Raw genomic sequence first — 19,824 nt, forward strand, 5'->3', positions numbered from 1 at the left:
CCTCGCAAGCTCGGTCGTTACTTGACCTCGGGCAATATTTCTCAGTACAGCCCTCACTAACCGGTCATTATTGTATTAAAGGAAATCATCTTGCTTGTTTGTCAACACATACTTTCATTTATATTTGCTTGATAATGTTTTGATAATGTTCAACTAAAAAAAACGCATAACAATTTAAAATCTTCATGCTAAGGCAGGTAAAGTAATTTAACTGACCGTTTACCCTTTTCTCGTCGGAAAAAAACTCCTTTCTTCAAAAACCGCCATTGTTAAGTCAAAAAGGTCTCTGAGTACAAAAAGCTTTCTCTACCTTACAGAACCCCCCCACTAGTACTAATAGGGATAAGGGCAGAATGGGGATTACTTCTATATGAATAATCCGTTTTATTCAATAAAGAACGAAATGGCGCTTTATCAAAAAAGGGGTTGTACACAACAATTCGCATTACTATGAAATGTATAAAGAATATTGCATCTGAAAGAGGCTCTAAAAAACGTAGAAAAGCATCTAGCTGTGCTATTTGTTCTACAAAAATCGATTTGTGTATGAGATGAAAAAACCGTTGTCGATATGAAATTTGATCTACATGTTGTTAGAAGGATAGCCTTGCAAGGTTGTAATTACAAAGTCTTTGATAGGAAAACTGTTTCAGCTCCTTTTTTTGTGTGAATCATACTGGAATGATTTCATATTATTTCTGCTACTTGCTTTTCTATAATCTCTTGCCATTCTTATTTCAGAAAACTATAACACAAATACGTTATGGCAAAATACACTTTGAACTATTTTCAACTACCGGGCCGTGTTGAGCCAATCCGGCTGATGTTTCATGCAGCGGGCGTGGAATTTACGGACAACCGTTTGTCAGTGGAAGAATGGGCCAGCAGTAAGAGTGACGGTGAGACAAAAACTTTTCTCGAAATTTATCCGCCCCCCACTTGTTTTGTACTCTGCGATGTACTAAAAATGAAAACAGCCCTCGAGAAAAATTATTCAAAATTTAAATTTTGAGATGCCAAAAACTCTTCAAATTTATTTACTATCTAAATCAAAAACTTTCGAAAGTTCATTTTCGAATTATGAGGACCTCCTTTCCCTTTAAAGTAGTAGCATAACATTTTAAGTGTTGAATCTAAAATCTTATTTTTTGTCTTGTCTACATTTAATCACCTTTTTATCCAACAATTCATCCATTCATCTCAGCCTCCAGATTTCCATTGCATCGAATGCCTACTCTCGAAGTTGGAGGCAAAATCTATTGTCAATCAATGGCCATTGTAAGGTTTGTTGCTAGGGAGCTTGGTTTCTATGGCAACAATGCGACTGACCAATTAATGATCGACCAGCTATGTGAGACGGTTCTTGAAATGTTCATGCAGTTGAGCTCTATTCCTTATGACTTGGAACCCGATGTTCGAGTAAGTAATTGTACATAATTTTCTTAAAATCAGACCAAGGGCTTTATTTCCATAGTAGTAGAGGTTTGCGGTGGCAGGAATGCTGGTATTCATTAACGGATTTGTGCTTCTTATGCCTAATGCGAAACGTTAAAGTTTCAAACTGATTTTTCCCAGAAATGAGACAAGCAGTGATGTGAGCTCTCTGTTCAAAAACAGACGAAAATCGACGTCCGACGGGGAGCCTGGAAGCCTGTTGTTATTGTTGGACACCCTAGTAATCTGCTGATAGCTTGGCTGCTGATAGCTTGTGAGATTGTTACGTCTGCCTTGGTAATAAATGTTTACCAAAATTAGTCTTTTCAAGTGGAAGTTTGATTCAATTCAACGTGGTGTTGATACAGGGGTGTATTTGAAAACAATTATCCGCATCTAATACGCAAAAGTTAACTTTCTTTTCAATAGAAAGCAAAATTGGAGGAATTTTTCGCGTCGGATAAATACAATCTTCCGATGGGGTTCTTGACCAAAATGTTGAAAGAAAATCAAAATGGAGAAGGTTTCTTTGTCGGTGATAAAGTAAGTGGTCCTTTCAAAACTTTCATTTTTATATAGATTGGCACACTAGCCTGAGTTAGGTAAGCGTGGAAAGAAAATTTGTCGCTCCTAGTTTAGCAAACGGTTACCACTCCCTGACATAATTAATTAACAGTTTGTTTTTTTCGAAAACATATTTCACAGCTGACAAGGGCAAAGATTGAATTTTCTCAAGTCCAAAAATGGTGGCTATAGCATTGCTAGATAAAAAGCTGATTTTTTTCTTTTTCGTTTTTCATCTTCGTTTTGGAAATTTTAAAACAATTTTATACGCATAATATTCCGTTCCGGATTGCCTTTCCAAAAAGTATAAAATCGCTATCTAATTCGAAATCTATCAAAAGCAATGCGCAATTGAAAATTTACTGTCAGCTAATTTGAAATGTACTTTAATAAAGTTATAGGTATTCCAAAATCAAAGTTTCATGCTACATACACAATCATTACAAGTAAACTAATGTATTTATGCTCTTCCTCCCTCCTTCCTTTTCATTTTAGCTCTCGTTGGCAGATTTCCAAATCACTGGAATTTTGATTTTGCTCAAAGACATTCGAGACATTAAAGATGAATACCCAGAAATCTATGCGTTGTACCAACGAGTTTTGAACCTTGAGAAAATCAAAAAATATATGGACTCTCAAAAGAAATGATATTTTGGCGATAATACATATACGCTTGCTTAATCAGTCAAAAAATCTATTTTGGATCAAATATGCCGAACTCTATTTATTTCTTTGTTAATTTTATATCGATAATATTTTGTACATATTCACCCTTTTACGGCCAATAATAGTTCACCAATAATATGAATGTGAATGTATAATTTCAAACTGTCAGTTCCAGAAAAATATCCAAATTTTGAAATATCCCTGTCTCACAGCCCCGGCAGAACTTTTTAACTGAGTGAGGATAAAAATTCCTATTGAAATCTCAACTCAATGGGGATAAAAAATTTTTGTTACACGGTTGAAAAATCTAATGTGGTTGGTTTTGGAGTTTGGAGTACAATTTTTAAACACTGAATTTCGAATGGGGATGAAATCAATATCAATTTCCCGCCAGTGAGGCTATAATTCATATTTCCCATCGGAGAAGAATTTTAATGTGAAACTTTTCGGTGGAGCTGAGGTCCCAAGTCTGAGACATAGGGGTGTTTTGAAATTCAGAATCTTATGATGCTGAAAGTTTCGCTCAAAATTGTCAACCCTGACCTTATACAAAGTTTCATTCGTTGAAAGCTAGGAATTTTACCCGTTTTTTTATAAGAACAAACAATGTAAGAACATAAGACTTCGATGGCCAAAATGATAAGAACAAGTTAAGAACATTTTAAGGCTTTGAGGGCTCTGCAACACCCGATTTCTTAGGAAAAAGGATAAAAATGCTCAAAAAGTGGTGAAAATAAGAACATGTTAAGAACATGAAGGCTTCAAAAATTTTGGATGTTCTTATAAAATAAACGTGTATATATCAGAAATAAAAGTTTAATTTCAAGTATTTAAGAATATTCTTTTATTTTCAGGGTTCTGCTTACTGTTGATTTCATGATTCTGTGCATACCACGCTATGATTTAAAAAGGTACATGGTGAATGTACCGAGAGTGTCAGCGCCGACCAATCACAATCTACTCAGAGAATACTTTGGGACCATTGATTAGATCCGAAATGAAGCCACCTATATCTCGTCCAAAACACGTACATGTTTTTTTTTTTATAAACAAGTGTCTGTCCCTACATCAGGCTCGCATTATGCTTAGCATTCTATTGTTCTCAAACAATAGAGCCATTGTTTAGGTAGCCAAAACTGAGCCTGCATATGCTTATAAACGTTATGCTTATAAAAGAAAAAACATGTAACCCGAGTGTTTTCCAAACTAAATTTCTAAATGAGGGGCAAATCTTCATTTTTCTTGCTTGAGAAAGCCGCTTGACTTACTTGTGTTGTTTACAGAGAAAATATCAAAATCAAAATGAAAACTATTTTAATGAAAATTTCTTCAGTGAAAGTCTTGAATAATCTTGGAATAAAACATTTTGTTAAAAAACCTCTCAATGAACTAATATCGAGTTCCAGGTCACAAATGCCATGGACTGAACACGAGAATTCAAAAGATTTTCACCAGTTCCAATATTTGAATATCATCAGAATCTTTAAGACGTTAGTTAAAAATATTTACAAAGAAGTCAATAAAAGTTAACCAATACAAAATGTTTGGAAAGGCAAGAATGTTGCTTTGCTCGCTCGCTCAACAAACAGACGCCTCAAGTGAAATCCGTGTTTTCGATCGACCCACTTAAGGCTCGTGTCACACGTTCCCATTCAACACTTTATATTTAGCTTCCAAACACTCCTGATGTATCTTCAGCTTTAACATGTCTTTTATCTCTCCTTCAGGAATGTTCGTCAAAATTTTTTGCATCATTTCCAAAAATGCTTCGTCCGCAGTTTTCTCACGCTTCATGGGCGATAAAGTTTGAATGGGCGGTAAACGTTTGGCGGAGCCGGGCGTTGAATTCCTCTTGCCATTGGCTGCACCACGTTTAGGTGTGGCCAAGGGGATGGATTCTTCAAGCACCTGAGTGACGTCATCAATAACGATTCCTTCAAGGTCTTTATTTCGAGGAACAATGTACTCTTCGAGGAAATAACAATCACGAAAATGTCTCCATTTAGAAACGTAGTCGATTCCTTTTAGTTTTTCACGCTTTTGTTTGTTGATTTGTCCAGAGAAATAAGCGCGTAAGGAACTCTGTTTGGCGACCACCTGATCTTCCGTCATATCAATTCCTTCTTTGGCCAGCCCGTCAACGATGGTTCTGATGGATCGGTCGCGATGTTTCTTCGACATGTGTCGTGGATGGTTGCCATTGTATAATAATTCTTCCACCTGCCATAATCCACACATTATAGCTGTAGATTCGTCCGTCCACAGGCCCAACTCTTTGGTGAAGGTCTTAGGCTTTCGAGGCCGTTTTGCGGCCGGTTCTCCGCCTTCACCGTCCTCTTCATCGGCCACTTCTTCGATTTGAACGGCCCTGGAAAAAAATAAACATATCTTTAAAGAATGTTAAGAGGTTATTAAGGTTTGTTAGTTATCATTAGGTTATTAAGTGTCGAGGTAAAATTAATTCCATATTAAAGGCACCAAAAATTTTATTCGAATTAGAGAAAGATTTGAATAACAGAGTAAATTACACCACTTAATATTTTAGTTCGAATTATAGAAAAATTAGAATTAGAGAAAGTTGACAATATTCAATCGTCAAGAAATGGCCACAGTAAACCATAACCAATCAGGGGACACGGGTGAACGAAAGGGGCGTGTTAGGGCGTGTTGTTTAAAATGAATTTGTGACTCACACTTGATCGTCTTCTGTTTGGAGGAAAATCTCGACTTTGGCTGCCGCTTGCTCGTTCTCTTCGTCTCCCATCTTTGCTTTTTGAGTGACGTCAATTTTTCGTCTTTTGGGTTTGGATTTTTTAATTTAGTTCTGTAAAATAATTGTGAGTAATTGGTTAGATTGAAGATGACTATTGCTATGAGAGAAAAGGAAGAAATAGCAGTTGTGTTGTGAGTGACCTTCGCAAGGCGTTAAAAATTTGGGGACAAGACTTTGCAAGGTTGGATGCTTTAAAGCAATCATGAGGTCGGGAGTCCACTGGAAGACCCCTGGAATTTTGTATGGATTTAAATATCTTTCTTATATATGAAAGTTATAATAAATCAATAATATCATTCGATCAAAACGTAAGATTTAGAACGCCATGCATTCCATATATTATCCGTTTTACTGATGACATTTTGAGCTTATATACTATAGTTTCTTCCAAAATGCTACAAATTTATGTTTAAATTCCTAATATATACAACAATTATGTACAAAAATTTGAAAGGATAAAAAATGTTCCCCATAAACAGATAAAGGAGTATAAAAAAATGATTCTAAAAAAGTTTTACTTTTCATCTTATAGTTTCAACAATTTATGATATACAGTAAACGTAACATAGAGCAGAGAAACTCACACACAACACGTATCTTCGCATAACACAAAAGTCGTCTTATCTTTTTCGTCAAATAGAGAAATTCTCTTTTTGTATCTCAAATAACACACTTTATTATGATAACGTAATACAAAACTTCTGCGATGGAGTTCCAAACAGCCCATTAGTTTATCTCGAACAAAAGAAATCACTCTCCCGTGTAGAGGTTTTCGTGAATAAATAATACGTAATATGCTGTAATTAGCCATGCGTGTTATAACATGTTTCTATAGCGACAATATAATCTTCTCTTTCAAAGCGATGATTTATGATAACATGAAAAAAGAGGAATATTGTTTTAATATAACCCCTTTTATCATGTATGGCATGGTTTTTGTAGTAAGCAATTTTACGAGAAAGATAATATGTTATAAAAGTTGGGGGAAATGTAATCATAAGGTCACTGCAAAGGAAAATGCATGCAGATATAAAATAATTATTTGAAAATACACTTGTTCTCGTAAAAATTACTTTCTTGCACTCTCTAGCAGACGAGGAACTACATATACATCCTAAATCAACAGAAATCACATTCACTTATTTCTTACGTAATGCGTAAACTTTACGGCGGTCGACAACACACGCCGTGTGTTTTTCCTTCTTATGACAACGTATATCAACAAGCTTCAAGTTCTGCACAGTAAACAGAAGTTCAAAGAAATATTTCCAGTTGACCTGTTTAGTCTTCGGACATTCGATGATCGATTCCAACAGCCGTGGTAAAATCTCGCGCGATTTTTCAATCCTAAGAAATCAGAGACAGAAAAGTAGCCAAAATTTAAAATATTGTTTGGCTGGGTCCCTTAAATGAAATGAAATTAAGGCTAAACCAGGCTAAACAAGCAACATGCCATGCCCCCCAATATTTTACAAAGTAATTTATTTTCACTTTTTAAAAAAGCTTATATATACCCTTTAGAGGGGTGAAATAAGGATGAAAAGTCGACATTTTTTTTTTGGCCCCCTCAATTCGATTCGCATGCCGGGGGTCAAGCATGCTGAATGGACCTACCTGATGATGAGAATCAGATAAAAATAGGACAAATAGCATAAGAGTAAGAATATGTAGTGAGCAGTCTAAAAAATTAGAAAAAACTAATGAAGCAACTTCACAAACAAAGTCCAAAAAACCCCATTTTCAGGCACTTTTGGCGAATCACCATTTTGCATCATTGTGCAAAAAATCAGAAAAACTAATGAGCCAATCCCGAGAAAAGCTGGTAACAGACGAACGGACGGACGAACGGACGGACGGACGGACGGACGGACGGACGGACGGACGGACGGACGAACAAACAAACGAACGTCGGTTAATTTAAAGGACCTCCACCCACCGGGATAGGTCCAAAAATCCAAATTTTCACAGATTTTTGTGTTTTCAAGATTCCATAGACTAGGATAGAAATACGTTTCACAAAGAAGCAAAAGTGAAGGTTTCAAGTGTAATTGGCGTATGTAAAGAATATGTCATAGCGTCAGCCCCCTACTGGTTGGGGGGGGGGGGCAACACCCTAAATTTTTCCCAAAAAAGGAGGAGGCTGGAAATACCACCACTTTTTTGGGGGGACCTATGTACTTGGGGGGAGTTAAAATCTCATCACTTAACGTGGGGGCTAAAATAATTCAGCTTAATACTAGCTTAATAGTAGCTTCAATTACTCAAATTGAAGCTCATGAATCTGAAAATTTTTTAGAAAGTGTGCAAAATATTTTATCTTAAACTTTGAACTGAACACAATTTACATTAGAAAACCCTTTTTTACTGGATCAATTTTTTGAAAGTGTCTAGGGTCAAAAGTCCTGGGGGCTAACAAAAAATTCATAAATCTTTGGGGGGACTTAAAACTCAGGGGGGACCTAATTTTTGCCTAGGACCTAAACCCAGGATGACGCTATGTATATAAGGTAATGGAAACGCGTTCCCTTATTTCATGAAAACGGAGTAAAATATGACTATTATGGAACAGACCTGTGATCGAGGTTCCACGTGCTAAACAAGACACGTGCATCTTTCGAAGCATAAGGGTTGATTCGATGCACTCGCTCACAATCCTTCATATCAAAAGCACCTTGACATGTAAACCAGCCCTTATCATCGCATAATTTGATGACGTCACTTTCTTTTTCAGAAGCGAACCGATCGAATATCTGCCCGTAATATCCTCTCTCTTTTAATTCGTTTTGAAATTGATCGATGATGTTGGTGAATTCCACTCGAACTTTCTTTCCCGGCATTTTCTAAACAAAATAATTTGTCCATTAGAACAACGCCGATTTGTTGTCAACTTACTATATAGGCCTAATAGACGACACCCTCTCTTTGTTAATTTCCTGATCTTGTTTCCAACAAACGGATCTTACAAGGATCCCTGACTACTAATTTTCAGAAATATTTCCAGCTGTCAAAACGAGAGTTCCCTTATTTTGCCGATAAATAGCGTATACTCTCGGGTACCTAATAGCCAGGAGGCTGCTAATTAATTTTTCGAAAATTTTCCATCCAGGACATTCTTATTCCAACCCCCCTCCGCTTATTGATTTTTAGGAAAATTTTTTGAAAGTTCCCCCTTTTGCCCTAATTCTGCTGTATTAGCCTCCTTTTCGAACATTTTCCACCCAGGACATTTTTATTCCGACCCCCCCCCCCGCTTATCAAATTTTGAGATTTTTTCCAACCCCCTGCTTATTCCAAACCCGGCTATTAGGTACCCGAGAGTAATAACCGTTGGTATTCATCTCTGTATTCAATTTCGTCACATCAATTATCAAATGCACCAGGAATCAAGAGAAATGATACAAAAAAACATTAAATCTCATTGAGAATATATTATTTAAAGTTAAAGATAGTGAACATTCGCAATGCAGACTAAAAAAACATTAAAATGCGTTTGAATGATCGAAAACCTTACAGTGGAGCTTGCGAAATCTTTAGTTTTTGCCAAATATCCACGAATGCGATTTTTAGCAGAATCTCTCATAACGTGTGTTTTGTTTTTGTAATTGGATGCAACACCTTCAAACCAGTCTGGATCATCCTCAATATGTTCTGCATCGAGGTTGGAGTGAATAGTATGGACGAAATCCATGATGAGGGAGAGTTCTGGAGATTCTGGATCCAAGAGAAGTTCTTGAATTTTGTTGATTGTGAGCGTTCTCATGGCAACGTTTTCGATGATCTTGTTGCTTGCCATCTTCAAGTAACTGATGTCTGGAAACAATAACAGGACAGAGTTTCAAATGATTTGGTTTGTTGAGTGAAATTCCCCCGAAAAAAAAATAATTTAAAAGACTGTCTCAAAGAAAAATATGTGGATACTTTGCTTTTCTGAGTGCAGTTTTGAAAAGCAAGGTTCAAATACTTAAAAAGGCAAATTACATGATTCTTGAAGCAGGGGAAAAATCTTCTTTTTTCAATTTTCAAGTCTTAAATATTTCAATCTTTTAGATGATTCTCCTTGAAAATATCTTTCCAATGGTGTATATAAACAAGTTTTTGTTAAATATTTGCGATGTTAGCTTTTTTAGGCTTATGCAAATAAATGGATAGAAATAGAAATAGAAATGTATGGCTTTATTATAATATAGCATGAACGGGCGCTTAAAATTTTTTTAAATATAGGGTGTCCACATAACTTTAAGAAGAAATTGGCAGTTTGTAAACAACAGTTTGTAAACATTGCTCTTGAGAAGAAGAAAATAATTAAAAGTATAAGATCATTTTATGCGGATTGATGGAAAAAGTAAATTTTTTGCTACTTGATTAGAAATTTCAATTTTATAATTTTCTAAAACTTTGAATATTTCAAATGTGTACAGTCTGGTACAGTATGTATGTGGCTCCCAAAATGTCTATCCAAATTGAAATCTTTCTAGTGAATTCAGAAAATAGGGAAGGAACGTTAAATTTTTTCTTATTTTTATTCCCAAAAGATAATTTTCTTAATATAAAGATTTTTGTATGATTTTTTTTCAGTCAAAGTTGAGTCATATTTTTCTAATGGCCCTTAAAACCAAGGTTTAGTTTCTTCGAAATATCTTAATCAAAAAGCATAGCACCGACATCAAATTACTATCAATAGGTATGAAGGCAATGCTTTACATCTTAAAAAAGTCAGAAATAGAAATGTATGGCTTTATTATAATATAGCATGAACGGGCGCTTAAAGTTTTTTTAAATATAGGGTGTCCACATAATTTTAAGAAGAAATTGGCAGTTTGTAAACAACAGTTTGTAAACATTGCTCTTGAGAAATATATGCTCTCTTTATCTTCATACAAATGGTTGTCAAAACGGAGGTTAGTGGTCCCCAAAACGTCCATTCAATTAAATTGAAATTGTTAAAAACACATCACTTAAATATGTCAGAAATTAATGACACGATAAAATCATTAGATTTTCGTCTCTAATTTTAATTTTATCGTGAAATATTTCGAATTTTCTTAGTTGGTATTATGTTTATATTTTCCAGAGTTTTTAGGGCTTAACTATCTCGTCGCATCAAAATAAGAAAGCCTTAAGTCCATTTTTTCAAAAATTGAGTTATGACCATACCGATGCTTTACACCCCATTTTTTATCGAATTTTTGGCTTAAATCCATCAAAAACCAACCTAAAGTGGCCTAATTTTAAGTTTTTTGAAAAATAAGAATTTTTATTTTTGAAATTTTCTCAAGTTAAGAAAGTCTTAATTCCATTGTCATTTTAGTTGGACTTTAGGACCTTTTAGATTAAGGTTTTAGTTAAAGAGTTCAAAAAAGTTAAGAAAGTTTAAAGCAAGAAAGTCTTAAGTCCATTTTGGAGTTAAGACACTTTTTCACTGGAAATTTTTCAAATTTTCAGTTTTAATCAAGGAAATTTACATAGAAAAAAAGGTTTAAGTCCATTCTCGAAAAACATGCTATGAAGAAGCATTCATATCTCCGCAATGGTATAAGTGACAATGTTGATACTTTAGAACTTGAAAGATCTTTCTTCATTTATATTCATATCAAAAAAGCAGCTAGCTAGCCCAACATGGTCAAAAATGGCAGCCATTTCAAACCTTTAAACTTGATTTTCTCAAAACTACAAAAATGGACTTAAGGCTTTCTTATTTTGATGCGACGATCTATCTATAAATATCGCACTAAAAGGTCCTAGGACCCATTATCCGTACGTCCGTACATATCATTTAATTCCAATCTTGTTTGACTTTTGACGGTTTTAGTCTAGAAAAAGGGATTTTCGAAAAAAAAGGAAGAAGAAAATTAGCCATGTTAAAAATGACATTTTGGTATTTTTCTTTTTTCAGACCCAATAAAAATGTGTTAGGATTTTGAATCTGAAGTTTTCTTAGGTTTAAAAAAAGTAAAAACATGGCTCTTTAAGGCAAAACCTCCGTTTTGGGAGCCATTATACTGTATTCAGATTTTTCAAACTTGGCAGAAAATTGATAAAAATGGTTGAAATGACAGTCAGGGAAATCCCTCATTGCGGTATACTTTAATTGCAGTAGTTTTCATTTGTGGTTAGCCTACAAAGGCTTATAACGGCTACATACCCGGTGCACCAATAAAAAGTATACAGGTTTGTCGAGAAAAAACTGACTTTTTTTTAATGTCGAAATTTCAAAAAATCTTGGAGCTAAACCTTAGCTCAGGTTAATTCCAAGTCGAATGAAGTACATCCCGCCACCGCACCGAGGCGGCTATGAAATAGTATATTTCGGCTGCCGGTTATTCTTTCCTTCGCCTATATATATCCTACCGTCAAACCCCTTTCAGCACAGTTCAGCTCAGTCTCAATTGATCACAACTTCAATCTTTCATCATCTGAATAACGAACAACACGACGAACAACGACCACCATTTCAGCCATTTTGCCGCTATATCTGCTACACGTGTCAACAACCAACGTTGAATCCATCGGCTCGCCCAAACTTTACAATTCCATCAACAGTGCAAGTTTCTTCAGTAGGCGATGAAACCAATATCCTGGTAACAGTATTCGAAAGCATCCAGCGAGCTGGCTTCGTCCATCCAAATAACGAACGAACTACAACCTCTTCACCCGCTACCGCCTCAAACGCCCTCACAGGAGCGATCAACAACAATAATAATGGTAGCCTCGCTACGAGTAAAAACGTCCATCAACTCTCACTGCCACCCCTCCTTTAATTTTCGGTATGAATCTTTGTATTGTTTTCTCTTTTCGTCTGGATTTAGATAGTCTTAAAAGGCTGGTAAAGTTATTGAGGCAAGTTTATCAGTATTCACCTGAATATGTGGCATTCTAAATTCAATCTTTGACTTGATTGTTTGCTTCTTCTGGCTTTTGTTGTTCCTTTGGCTTTGTTTTGAGGAGTCGTGTCTGTCTTGAATCAAGATAATTTCTGGCACTAGAATTTTGTTCAAGGCTTAAAAGATTTTCCTGCATTCGGAGTGATTTGTGGCTGGAGTGACACTTGTCATCGTTTCTGGAGTTGTGATTGTTGGTCGTTGTGCTGCTTCATTTAGCCTTTTGAGAGTTGGGGATAGGGGCCTGTTATCCAGTGTTATGGTTATGTATTTTTTATTCATAATTGTTAAAAAATTAACCGGTCAATGAGCTATGAAACGATTGTCAAGTTGTTTTGGGATTTGATATGATGGGACAAGTTCTTTGAGAAAGATGTCAGATTTAATGATTGTTTTGATTTTGACACGTACGTGGTATACAAGCCTGGTACGATTGAATATTTGTATCTGCTTTCTCAAAGTTGAAATGACAAATTGGTGTTGTTACTTGTGACTTGAAGAATAAGGGTAGTGATCCAGTTTTTGCTTTTCGTCCTTATAGCCTTTTCGTCTTATGCTTTAATAAGATCAAATTAAATGCTTGTTATAGTGGATTTTTGACTGGATTGATGTGTCATTTTGCATGTGTTTTGATTTTTGAGATGTTGTCATAAACTTTTTGCAGTTTTCAAAATCACCCAAACATTTTCTACAACTCTCCTTGTTTTATTATTGATTTAACGACAGCAAGTCAAAAAGGAGGCTGTTCTCTAAGTATCATTTCTTCCATTGTTCTGGGGACTGGTCGGTTTTTATTTAAAAAAATTTTCAATGGCCTGAATTTATTATTCTAAACGTTTAACTAATATCCTACATTTGAGGTAACAACATTTGACCTTTTTAAGCAAGGGTAGTACCAGCAATGCCAGACATTCAGGATAAATTTATCAATTCTTTGCTAATGTTTTGAAATTAATCATTTTATAGTGTTGTGTCAAATTTGATTGATCGATATTCGTTGACTACTATCGGTAGTGTCTATCCTTTTGGGACAATGGGTTGAAACTTTATAATAAGGGATAAGAAGACAAGTTTGACTGGCAGGTTCAATGCTCCAATTTGCAGCCAAATGTTTTGTGACTAAATGCTAAACAGGTTTTTTGGAAATACTTGATAAGTCAAATTATTTTCGCTATAGGAGTTGACGGAGAAAGGGCTTCACAAAATGACTTAGTCATCCAGTATCTTAAATGGAATCACAACCTAACTGTAATGGTATGGAGTACTTTGAAATTTTAGTGCTGTCCTTTCGAGACAAATACTTGCAGAATTTGTATTAAATGCTTGTGGCTCCTGAGTAGCTCAACAATGATTGTTGTTTCAACTTGATAGAGTCAGTGGCTAGACAAGGACAGTAATGAATTTCAATAGATTTCTCAAGCATGGATACTTTTGAATAATCGAAGGACCAGGTTCAAGTCATTTATGAAAATATTATAAGTTAATGGCTAACAGATGATATGTTTTGAACCGTGCGTAATCTCCAAGTTTAGTTTGCAGTGTACATTCACTACAAACCAAATCTTAATTAGGATGTCTTATTTCCGTTTCATGTCACATCTCTGCAAGAGACTTGAATCACATTGTACAGATCTCGAATCAACAGCTTAAATGCAGATCTTTTAAAGCTCTCTTAAAACTCAAATTTAGTTCTTCAATTTTCCACATGATTGTATTTAGTTTCCTAGCTAATTTTCTTAATGCTGATGCTTTTTAAATATTTTCTCTCTTCTTTCTATTTTGTTGCCGTCATATTTTCCGAATATCTTTGTTTATAACTCTTCCTACTCCTTTTTTTTAAATTTACAGACTACAATTTCTAAGACACATTTCTTCGCAGAGATTCCTTTTCACAATAATATATGGAAATTCATGGATGGCAAACTTATATCTTGAAGGAAAGTCCATACCCTGCTCAAGCTCCTTCCTCTTGAACACTGTTTAAATACCCTAAGTTTTTGCATGGGTGGAGCCTCCGCTGCCCTCTCCGCATGTGTGTCTGACTCAATGATACACATTGTGGGTAGACGGTCTAGGGATTGCTATCTTAGGTATCTCAAATCTCTGACCAAGATATTTCAAAGTTTAATTCTAACTTGGCCAAGGTAAAATTATTACATCACTATTTGCAACCTACCTAATGTCATTATGTGTCTATAATTTCCTCAGATTAATTTCTTTACCCTCCTTTTAATGTTATTCTTTGGATTTGGGTGACGTTGGGGTGTAGGGTTACTCCGTAACCGTTGCATGTCAGTAGTCAGTTACTTAGATTCATCCCCTAAGGTCAAGGATCCAGTTAGATCTGGATTAGGTTCGCACACTGTAGTCCCAACAGTGTTAAGGTTCGCCAGGGCAACCTCCCTGTTTATTTTTTAGCCTCCGTCTTATACGGGGCGTATAAGTCTCCGTCATCAAAACGGGGCTTATCAACCTCCGTCATCAAAACGGGGCTAGGCGACACCTGTCATCAAAACAGGCTAAGTAAGACCCCCGTCATATATAAATACGGGTTACACAGGACACCCGTCGTCAAAACGGGTTAGTTTTTTGCAATTCATTGTTTCTCCACTATTACTTTTCTTCTATCTTCATTTGGATTAGGTTTTTCTTTCACATACCACTATTTAAATTCCCTTTAACTTTTTGCTAAATTACCCTCTGTTTCGGAATGATTAAAAAATAAAAAATACCAAAAAAAATCGTAAATACACACAATTAACAAAAATATTCTTAACTTTTTTCGTTTTTATCAGTTTGAGTTATTTATATATCAATACTTTTCTTTTTCTAAAATGACAGATATTACATATCTTCACTATATATCTTGATGCATCCCCAATGTCATCCCAAGTTCTATTATACATTTTCGGCATTCTTGTTTACGTTTCGAAATATACTGTTTCCATTACTGCACACTTATGTCTCTATTCTATTTCCTCTGTTGCTCATATCCTTTGGTACCTAGATCAGTGTATTTCGACCACTCTCAAAAACTTCTCATCTTGCCTCCTTAGTCTGCCTTTTTTGTGTTTATTCCTAGGGCCTTATACTTTAATTGCATCTGAGACGTGGGAATTAAATCAAAAACAGCGAGCAAACTTTTCTCTTGACACTTACCTTCTTTACACATAAAAATATCAAAAAATGCAACCGTGTTCATAAAAAATCGTTACGGAATTTAAAAATATGGTGAAACAAGCTATATGTGGGTTACTATTTTTGGAAAAGCTGGAAAATAGTTTTCGTAATGTCCTAGAGAGGTTTTGGTGTTAGTATGATCAATTATGTACAAAAATTGTCTGTTTTCCTCTTGAATCTTGAATTCTGTTTCTTAAATATACTGCAATTGCGGTACCGTCAACTGCTCCAACTTGGGACTATCTGACACAACATGGGATAGCCATTCCACCACCATTTCACCGAACCTCCAAAGTCATTTGATTTGAGTTTAATAAACTGTGTATTAAAAAATACACGATTTCTCTTTCGCACCGAGTAGGCTTCTAAATCAAAATATGAAAAAAATCTGTAGTGGAACACACGCGCTCTGCAACACAGATATCTACAAAAATCCATAAAATCTAGCGTCGTATTTTCAGCCCTAGGGAGCAAGACATTTTTAAAAGAGATGACGTGAAATGGTTAATTTTAATTACTTTTGTCAGATGCAGTTTTTCTAGACATATCTATTTTTGTGATATATGAATAACAGAAGAAGTGTGATTGACAAACTTGGTGGAAGTATCAAAACAAATTTGTTGTCAAAGTGATTTAACAGTAAGTAAAAATACAGGCCAGATATCAACAAGTCCCATGTTGCGACCACTCGTCCCAAGTTGGAGCAGTTGACGGTATATGAAAAATGTAAAAGTGACGTTTATACCGCAATTGCAGTAAAAAATTACTACTGCAATTGAGGGATTTCCCTGACTGAATGAACCTATTGCAAGGGTTTACAGCTTTTGATTTAAAAGAGATATGGAAAATCAGAATTTCTTTTTTATAAGATTCCCATTTCCACACTAAGATTATTGTCACTTCTCTGGAATCTTTCCGCAGCATGAGATAGAAAAGGGTTTGTTTCTAAAGGTACAGAGAATCTTGTGTTTACTCATGAAACTGCCTAACTTAATTTTCCAAAGCTTATTTTTCAACTACCTGAAGTCTTGGTGTTTTCTGCTAGTAAAGTGGCAAAAGGAGTCTTAGTGCGGCAATGGGAATCTTATACAAAACAACAGTATTTGAAATCAGTGAGGTTTTGTATTTCAGAGAAGAAAAGTTTGCAAAAAACCCTTTTTAACATTTTTTTGGCTAAAATTCATCCAGAAAATCAAAACATCCTACAGCTTAGCAAAAGGTCTATTTGGCTCCCACCCGGCTTAGGCCAAAAAAAAAAGTACTCTTGTTTCCGGAAATCGGCCGGGTGAACTTATTTTTGAAAGTCACCCGGCCGCAAAAAATAATTTTTTTTTTTTGTGCTGTCAGAAAAAAAATATTTTTTTTCAAACTGAATATTTCAGACAACTAGGCTCAAAAAGCAAGACGTCTTCTCAAGAAAACACAAAAGTTTTGTAACAGAGTAAATAATATACAGCAAAGACGAACGAACGTTCTTAAATACTAGTATTGTATAATATTTGTGACGTCAATCGTAAATATAAATGATTTCCTCTTCTCTTTTATTTTCGTTCGTTGTTTGTTCTCTAACAACTGCTTTTTGTTTATATTATTAAATAGAAAGAGAAAAAAATCAAGAGTGTAAGAAAAATCTAAAAATGTGAAGAAAAAAATTTTTTGCGGCCGCCCGGGTGAGTTTTTTTTTCGTCACCCGCATTTCCGGAAACAAGACTACTTTTTTTTTTGGCCTTTACTGTGAAGTCCGGTAACTTGCATCAGCTGGTACTATATCTATCATGGGAAAAATCAAAATATAATACCCGCATTCTTTTTCACAGTAACCTAAGATTTCTTATTGATAAAGGAAGTATAAATACTTACACCCTTCCCAAACTTCACCAATTTGTAAAACAATAAGAACAGTTTGAGTCGGTAAAGAAAGAAGATAAGAGTCATCCTCAACTTCAGTTCCATCCTCTAAATATACTGAATCTACGTTCTCCAAATTTAACTTTAATTTTGCTTTGTTTTTGAGGTCTTTGAAGTTGGATGCTGTTAGACCAACACGCTTTTTCCCAAAACAATCTTGAACTTTGTATGGCTTATACTCGACCATACCTAACATTCGACGAATAAATTCCATAAACAATTAAGAAGAAAGAGGTTCTGAGTATTCTAATTGAGAAAATTCTAATATAAAGTAAATAGAAGAATGAATTTGTACCAGAAACTCAAGAAAACACTAACAAAGACACAAAATAATGACACCCCTCTAGCTGTCTAGTATTCTGTATATCGGTGAATTTCCCGCTTGAAAATGAGACGCAAAAATGGCAGAGCTTCTGGATATAGGTCGGTAGACAAGATTCTTAATGCACCCATATTGAAATGTAAAATGTAAACAATCCAAAAATTCAGACAAGTTTCAAACTTGCAAGTATGAAGTACAGAAAGAAGATCATTTTGGCAAGATATTAACTTTTCTAAAGCTATTTAAGAAATTAATATTTTTGAAAGGATCAGAAGGTAAGGACATGGACATGCTAAAACCTATTTTTCTTAATAATGTGAATGCTAAATTATTTTCTCTAAAAATGAATCTTGCTGTCAGTTGTGGTGCTCTACAGTCTACACTCGTCTACACTCTTAGGAGGCATATGCCAGTTTGGTTTATTATTTATTTGCTATATTGGCGATATTGTTAAATTAAAAAGTTATTAAAGGTTCTACCTTTTGTCTTTTAGATTTACCAAACAGGAGAAGAAAGACATACATCAATTATATAATGTTATCACAATTTTCTAAGAACATTCTCCATTATTCTCAGGTTAGCAGTCCCTCGTTGATTCGAATAACACAAACTGCAGCATTGAGTATGAACCATGAGAGCGCACAAACTACATCAACACCTGCTTCTTCTGCTTTCATTCCTACATTAACACAGCCGCCCTCCACATCAAAACTTACTCCAAAAGACTTAAAAAGTAAAATTTTCACAGAATCATTTCAAAAGGAAGTCAAAAACTTAATGAATGATGGTGATAATCTAACGAATCAGGAGGCAGACAAGAATAATGACAATGAAGATCGAAAACGAAGATTAAGCGCTAGCAACTCTGGAAAATCTGTCATTAATGAGGATGGAAAAAAGTTGAAATTTGGATTAGATAGGATGGAAAGGGTCGAGGACTCAGATTCAGATTATGGTTTGAAAAGTTTATATGCTAGAGCTGAAAAATGGAAAGTTGATAAAGGGAAGAAAAAGTTAAAGCATGATAAAGGAAGTAACAGTACCCAATCACCCAAACAGAAGAATACCAAGCCAAACTATTTCCTTGCTGTCCGTTTGTACAACAAAGATATTCACGAAAAAGTCAACAAGGTTCAACACCACATACAAGAAAAGAACAGCAAAATTAAAGACTGTTTCATTCCTTTGCCAACCCTTCATCTGACACTTTTTGTCATGTCTCTCAAAAATGAAGATGAAAAACAGACGGCTATTGACGCAATGTGTTTATCCGCCCCTCAACTGCAAAAATTTGCTCAAATGAAAATTGAATTAGTATATGAAAAACTAAGTACTTTTTCTGGACAGGTGGTTTTTGTTGATTTGGTGCAAAACGATAGCTTGCTTGCTTTAGGAGAAATTGTCAAGTTATTGAAGATTTCATTTGCTGAAATGAATTTGAGTTTCAAAAATGAAAACTTTACACCACATTTGACAATCATGAAAATGAGTCGATGTTTTCAAAAAATGAGGAAAGCCGGTATCAGACGTATTGCTCCACAATTGTATGAAAAGCACAAGAGCGATTCTTTTGGTAGTGATGTAGTTAAGGACATTTTACTTTGTTCGATGACTGACAAAAAGAATGAGGATGGATTTTATAAAGTTGTGGCCAGCATTGATCTTCAACAGGAAGCTAAATTGAACCTAGGAATGGAGGAAGAAACATTCAATGCACTGGATCTCACTTCGTATGAAGTCGTTCCCAAGTGGGAAAATGAAGTTGAAAATTTTGAGCCAGATTCGTCTTGGAATATTTTGAATGAAAATGACATTCATGAAGCAAAAACTAAAAATAAAAACGAAGAGGGTGATACTAAGTAAACAATCTTAAATCGAACATCTTAGAACTTGTCAAAGTTATTGTAACGAAGAGTAAAAGTTATTAATTTTTGAGTGGTCGGGTTTATATTGCTATTGGGTGTAATTTCAATATTGATTATAAATTCTGCTTATATTGAGCCTATGACACAAGTCAATTATTTCTTTTCTTTATTCTCGAGAAGTCGCATTTTTTGAAAATTTTATATTTTATTTTTGACTCACTGACAAGAAGTCAA

General features: G+C 35.0%; 5 protein-coding genes across 7 annotated transcripts in view; 3 read left to right on the forward strand and 2 right to left on the reverse strand.

The window, feature by feature from the left end:
- Window positions 1-19,824, forward strand: part of LOC136808393 (large ribosomal subunit protein mL41A-like) — a 175,899-nt gene that overhangs the window by 27,676 nt on the left and 128,399 nt on the right. The gene's annotated exons all lie outside the window — the stretch shown is intronic.
- Window positions 111-2,826, forward strand: LOC136808391 (S-crystallin SL11-like). Its single transcript, XM_067064930.1, has 4 exons — window positions 111-899; window positions 1,205-1,419; window positions 1,864-1,977; window positions 2,494-2,826. The coding sequence occupies exons 1-4, from the start codon at window positions 764-766 to the stop codon at window positions 2,644-2,646; spliced, it is 618 nt and encodes a 205-aa protein (XP_066921031.1). The 5' UTR covers window positions 111-763; the 3' UTR covers window positions 2,647-2,826.
- On the reverse strand, window positions 4,124-5,509 carry LOC136808389 (uncharacterized). The gene is made up of 2 exons (XM_067064928.1): window positions 5,358-5,509; window positions 4,124-5,032 (listed from the first exon to the last, which is right to left on the reverse strand). The coding sequence occupies exons 1-2, from the start codon at window positions 5,426-5,428 to the stop codon at window positions 4,303-4,305; spliced, it is 801 nt and encodes a 266-aa protein (XP_066921029.1). The 5' UTR covers window positions 5,429-5,509; the 3' UTR covers window positions 4,124-4,302.
- On the reverse strand, window positions 5,752-17,774 carry LOC136808386 (DNA fragmentation factor subunit beta-like). The gene is made up of 4 exons (XM_067064924.1): window positions 17,356-17,774; window positions 8,949-9,247; window positions 8,009-8,277; window positions 5,752-6,784 (listed from the first exon to the last, which is right to left on the reverse strand). The coding sequence occupies exons 1-4, from the start codon at window positions 17,615-17,617 to the stop codon at window positions 6,577-6,579; spliced, it is 1,038 nt and encodes a 345-aa protein (XP_066921025.1). The 5' UTR covers window positions 17,618-17,774; the 3' UTR covers window positions 5,752-6,576.
- Window positions 17,842-19,794, forward strand: LOC136808385 (A-kinase anchor protein 7-like). Of its 2 annotated transcripts, none has more exons than XM_067064922.1 (2): window positions 17,842-18,000; window positions 18,302-19,775. In XM_067064922.1, exon 2 carries the CDS (start codon window positions 18,350-18,352, stop codon window positions 19,586-19,588), a length of 1,239 nt encoding a protein of 412 aa, XP_066921023.1. In that variant the 5' UTR covers window positions 17,842-18,000; window positions 18,302-18,349; the 3' UTR covers window positions 19,589-19,775. The 2 variants fall into 2 exon arrangements, with proteins under 2 accessions (XP_066921023.1, XP_066921024.1); XM_067064923.1 differs by having other exon boundaries at window positions 17,863-18,000; window positions 18,219-19,794.

Source organism: Clytia hemisphaerica, unplaced genomic scaffold (genome assembly GCF_902728285.1).
Source record: "Clytia hemisphaerica strain Z4C2 unplaced genomic scaffold, Clytia hemisphaerica genome assembly, whole genome shotgun sequence".
Taxonomy (NCBI): Eukaryota; Metazoa; Cnidaria; class Hydrozoa; order Leptothecata; family Clytiidae; genus Clytia; species Clytia hemisphaerica.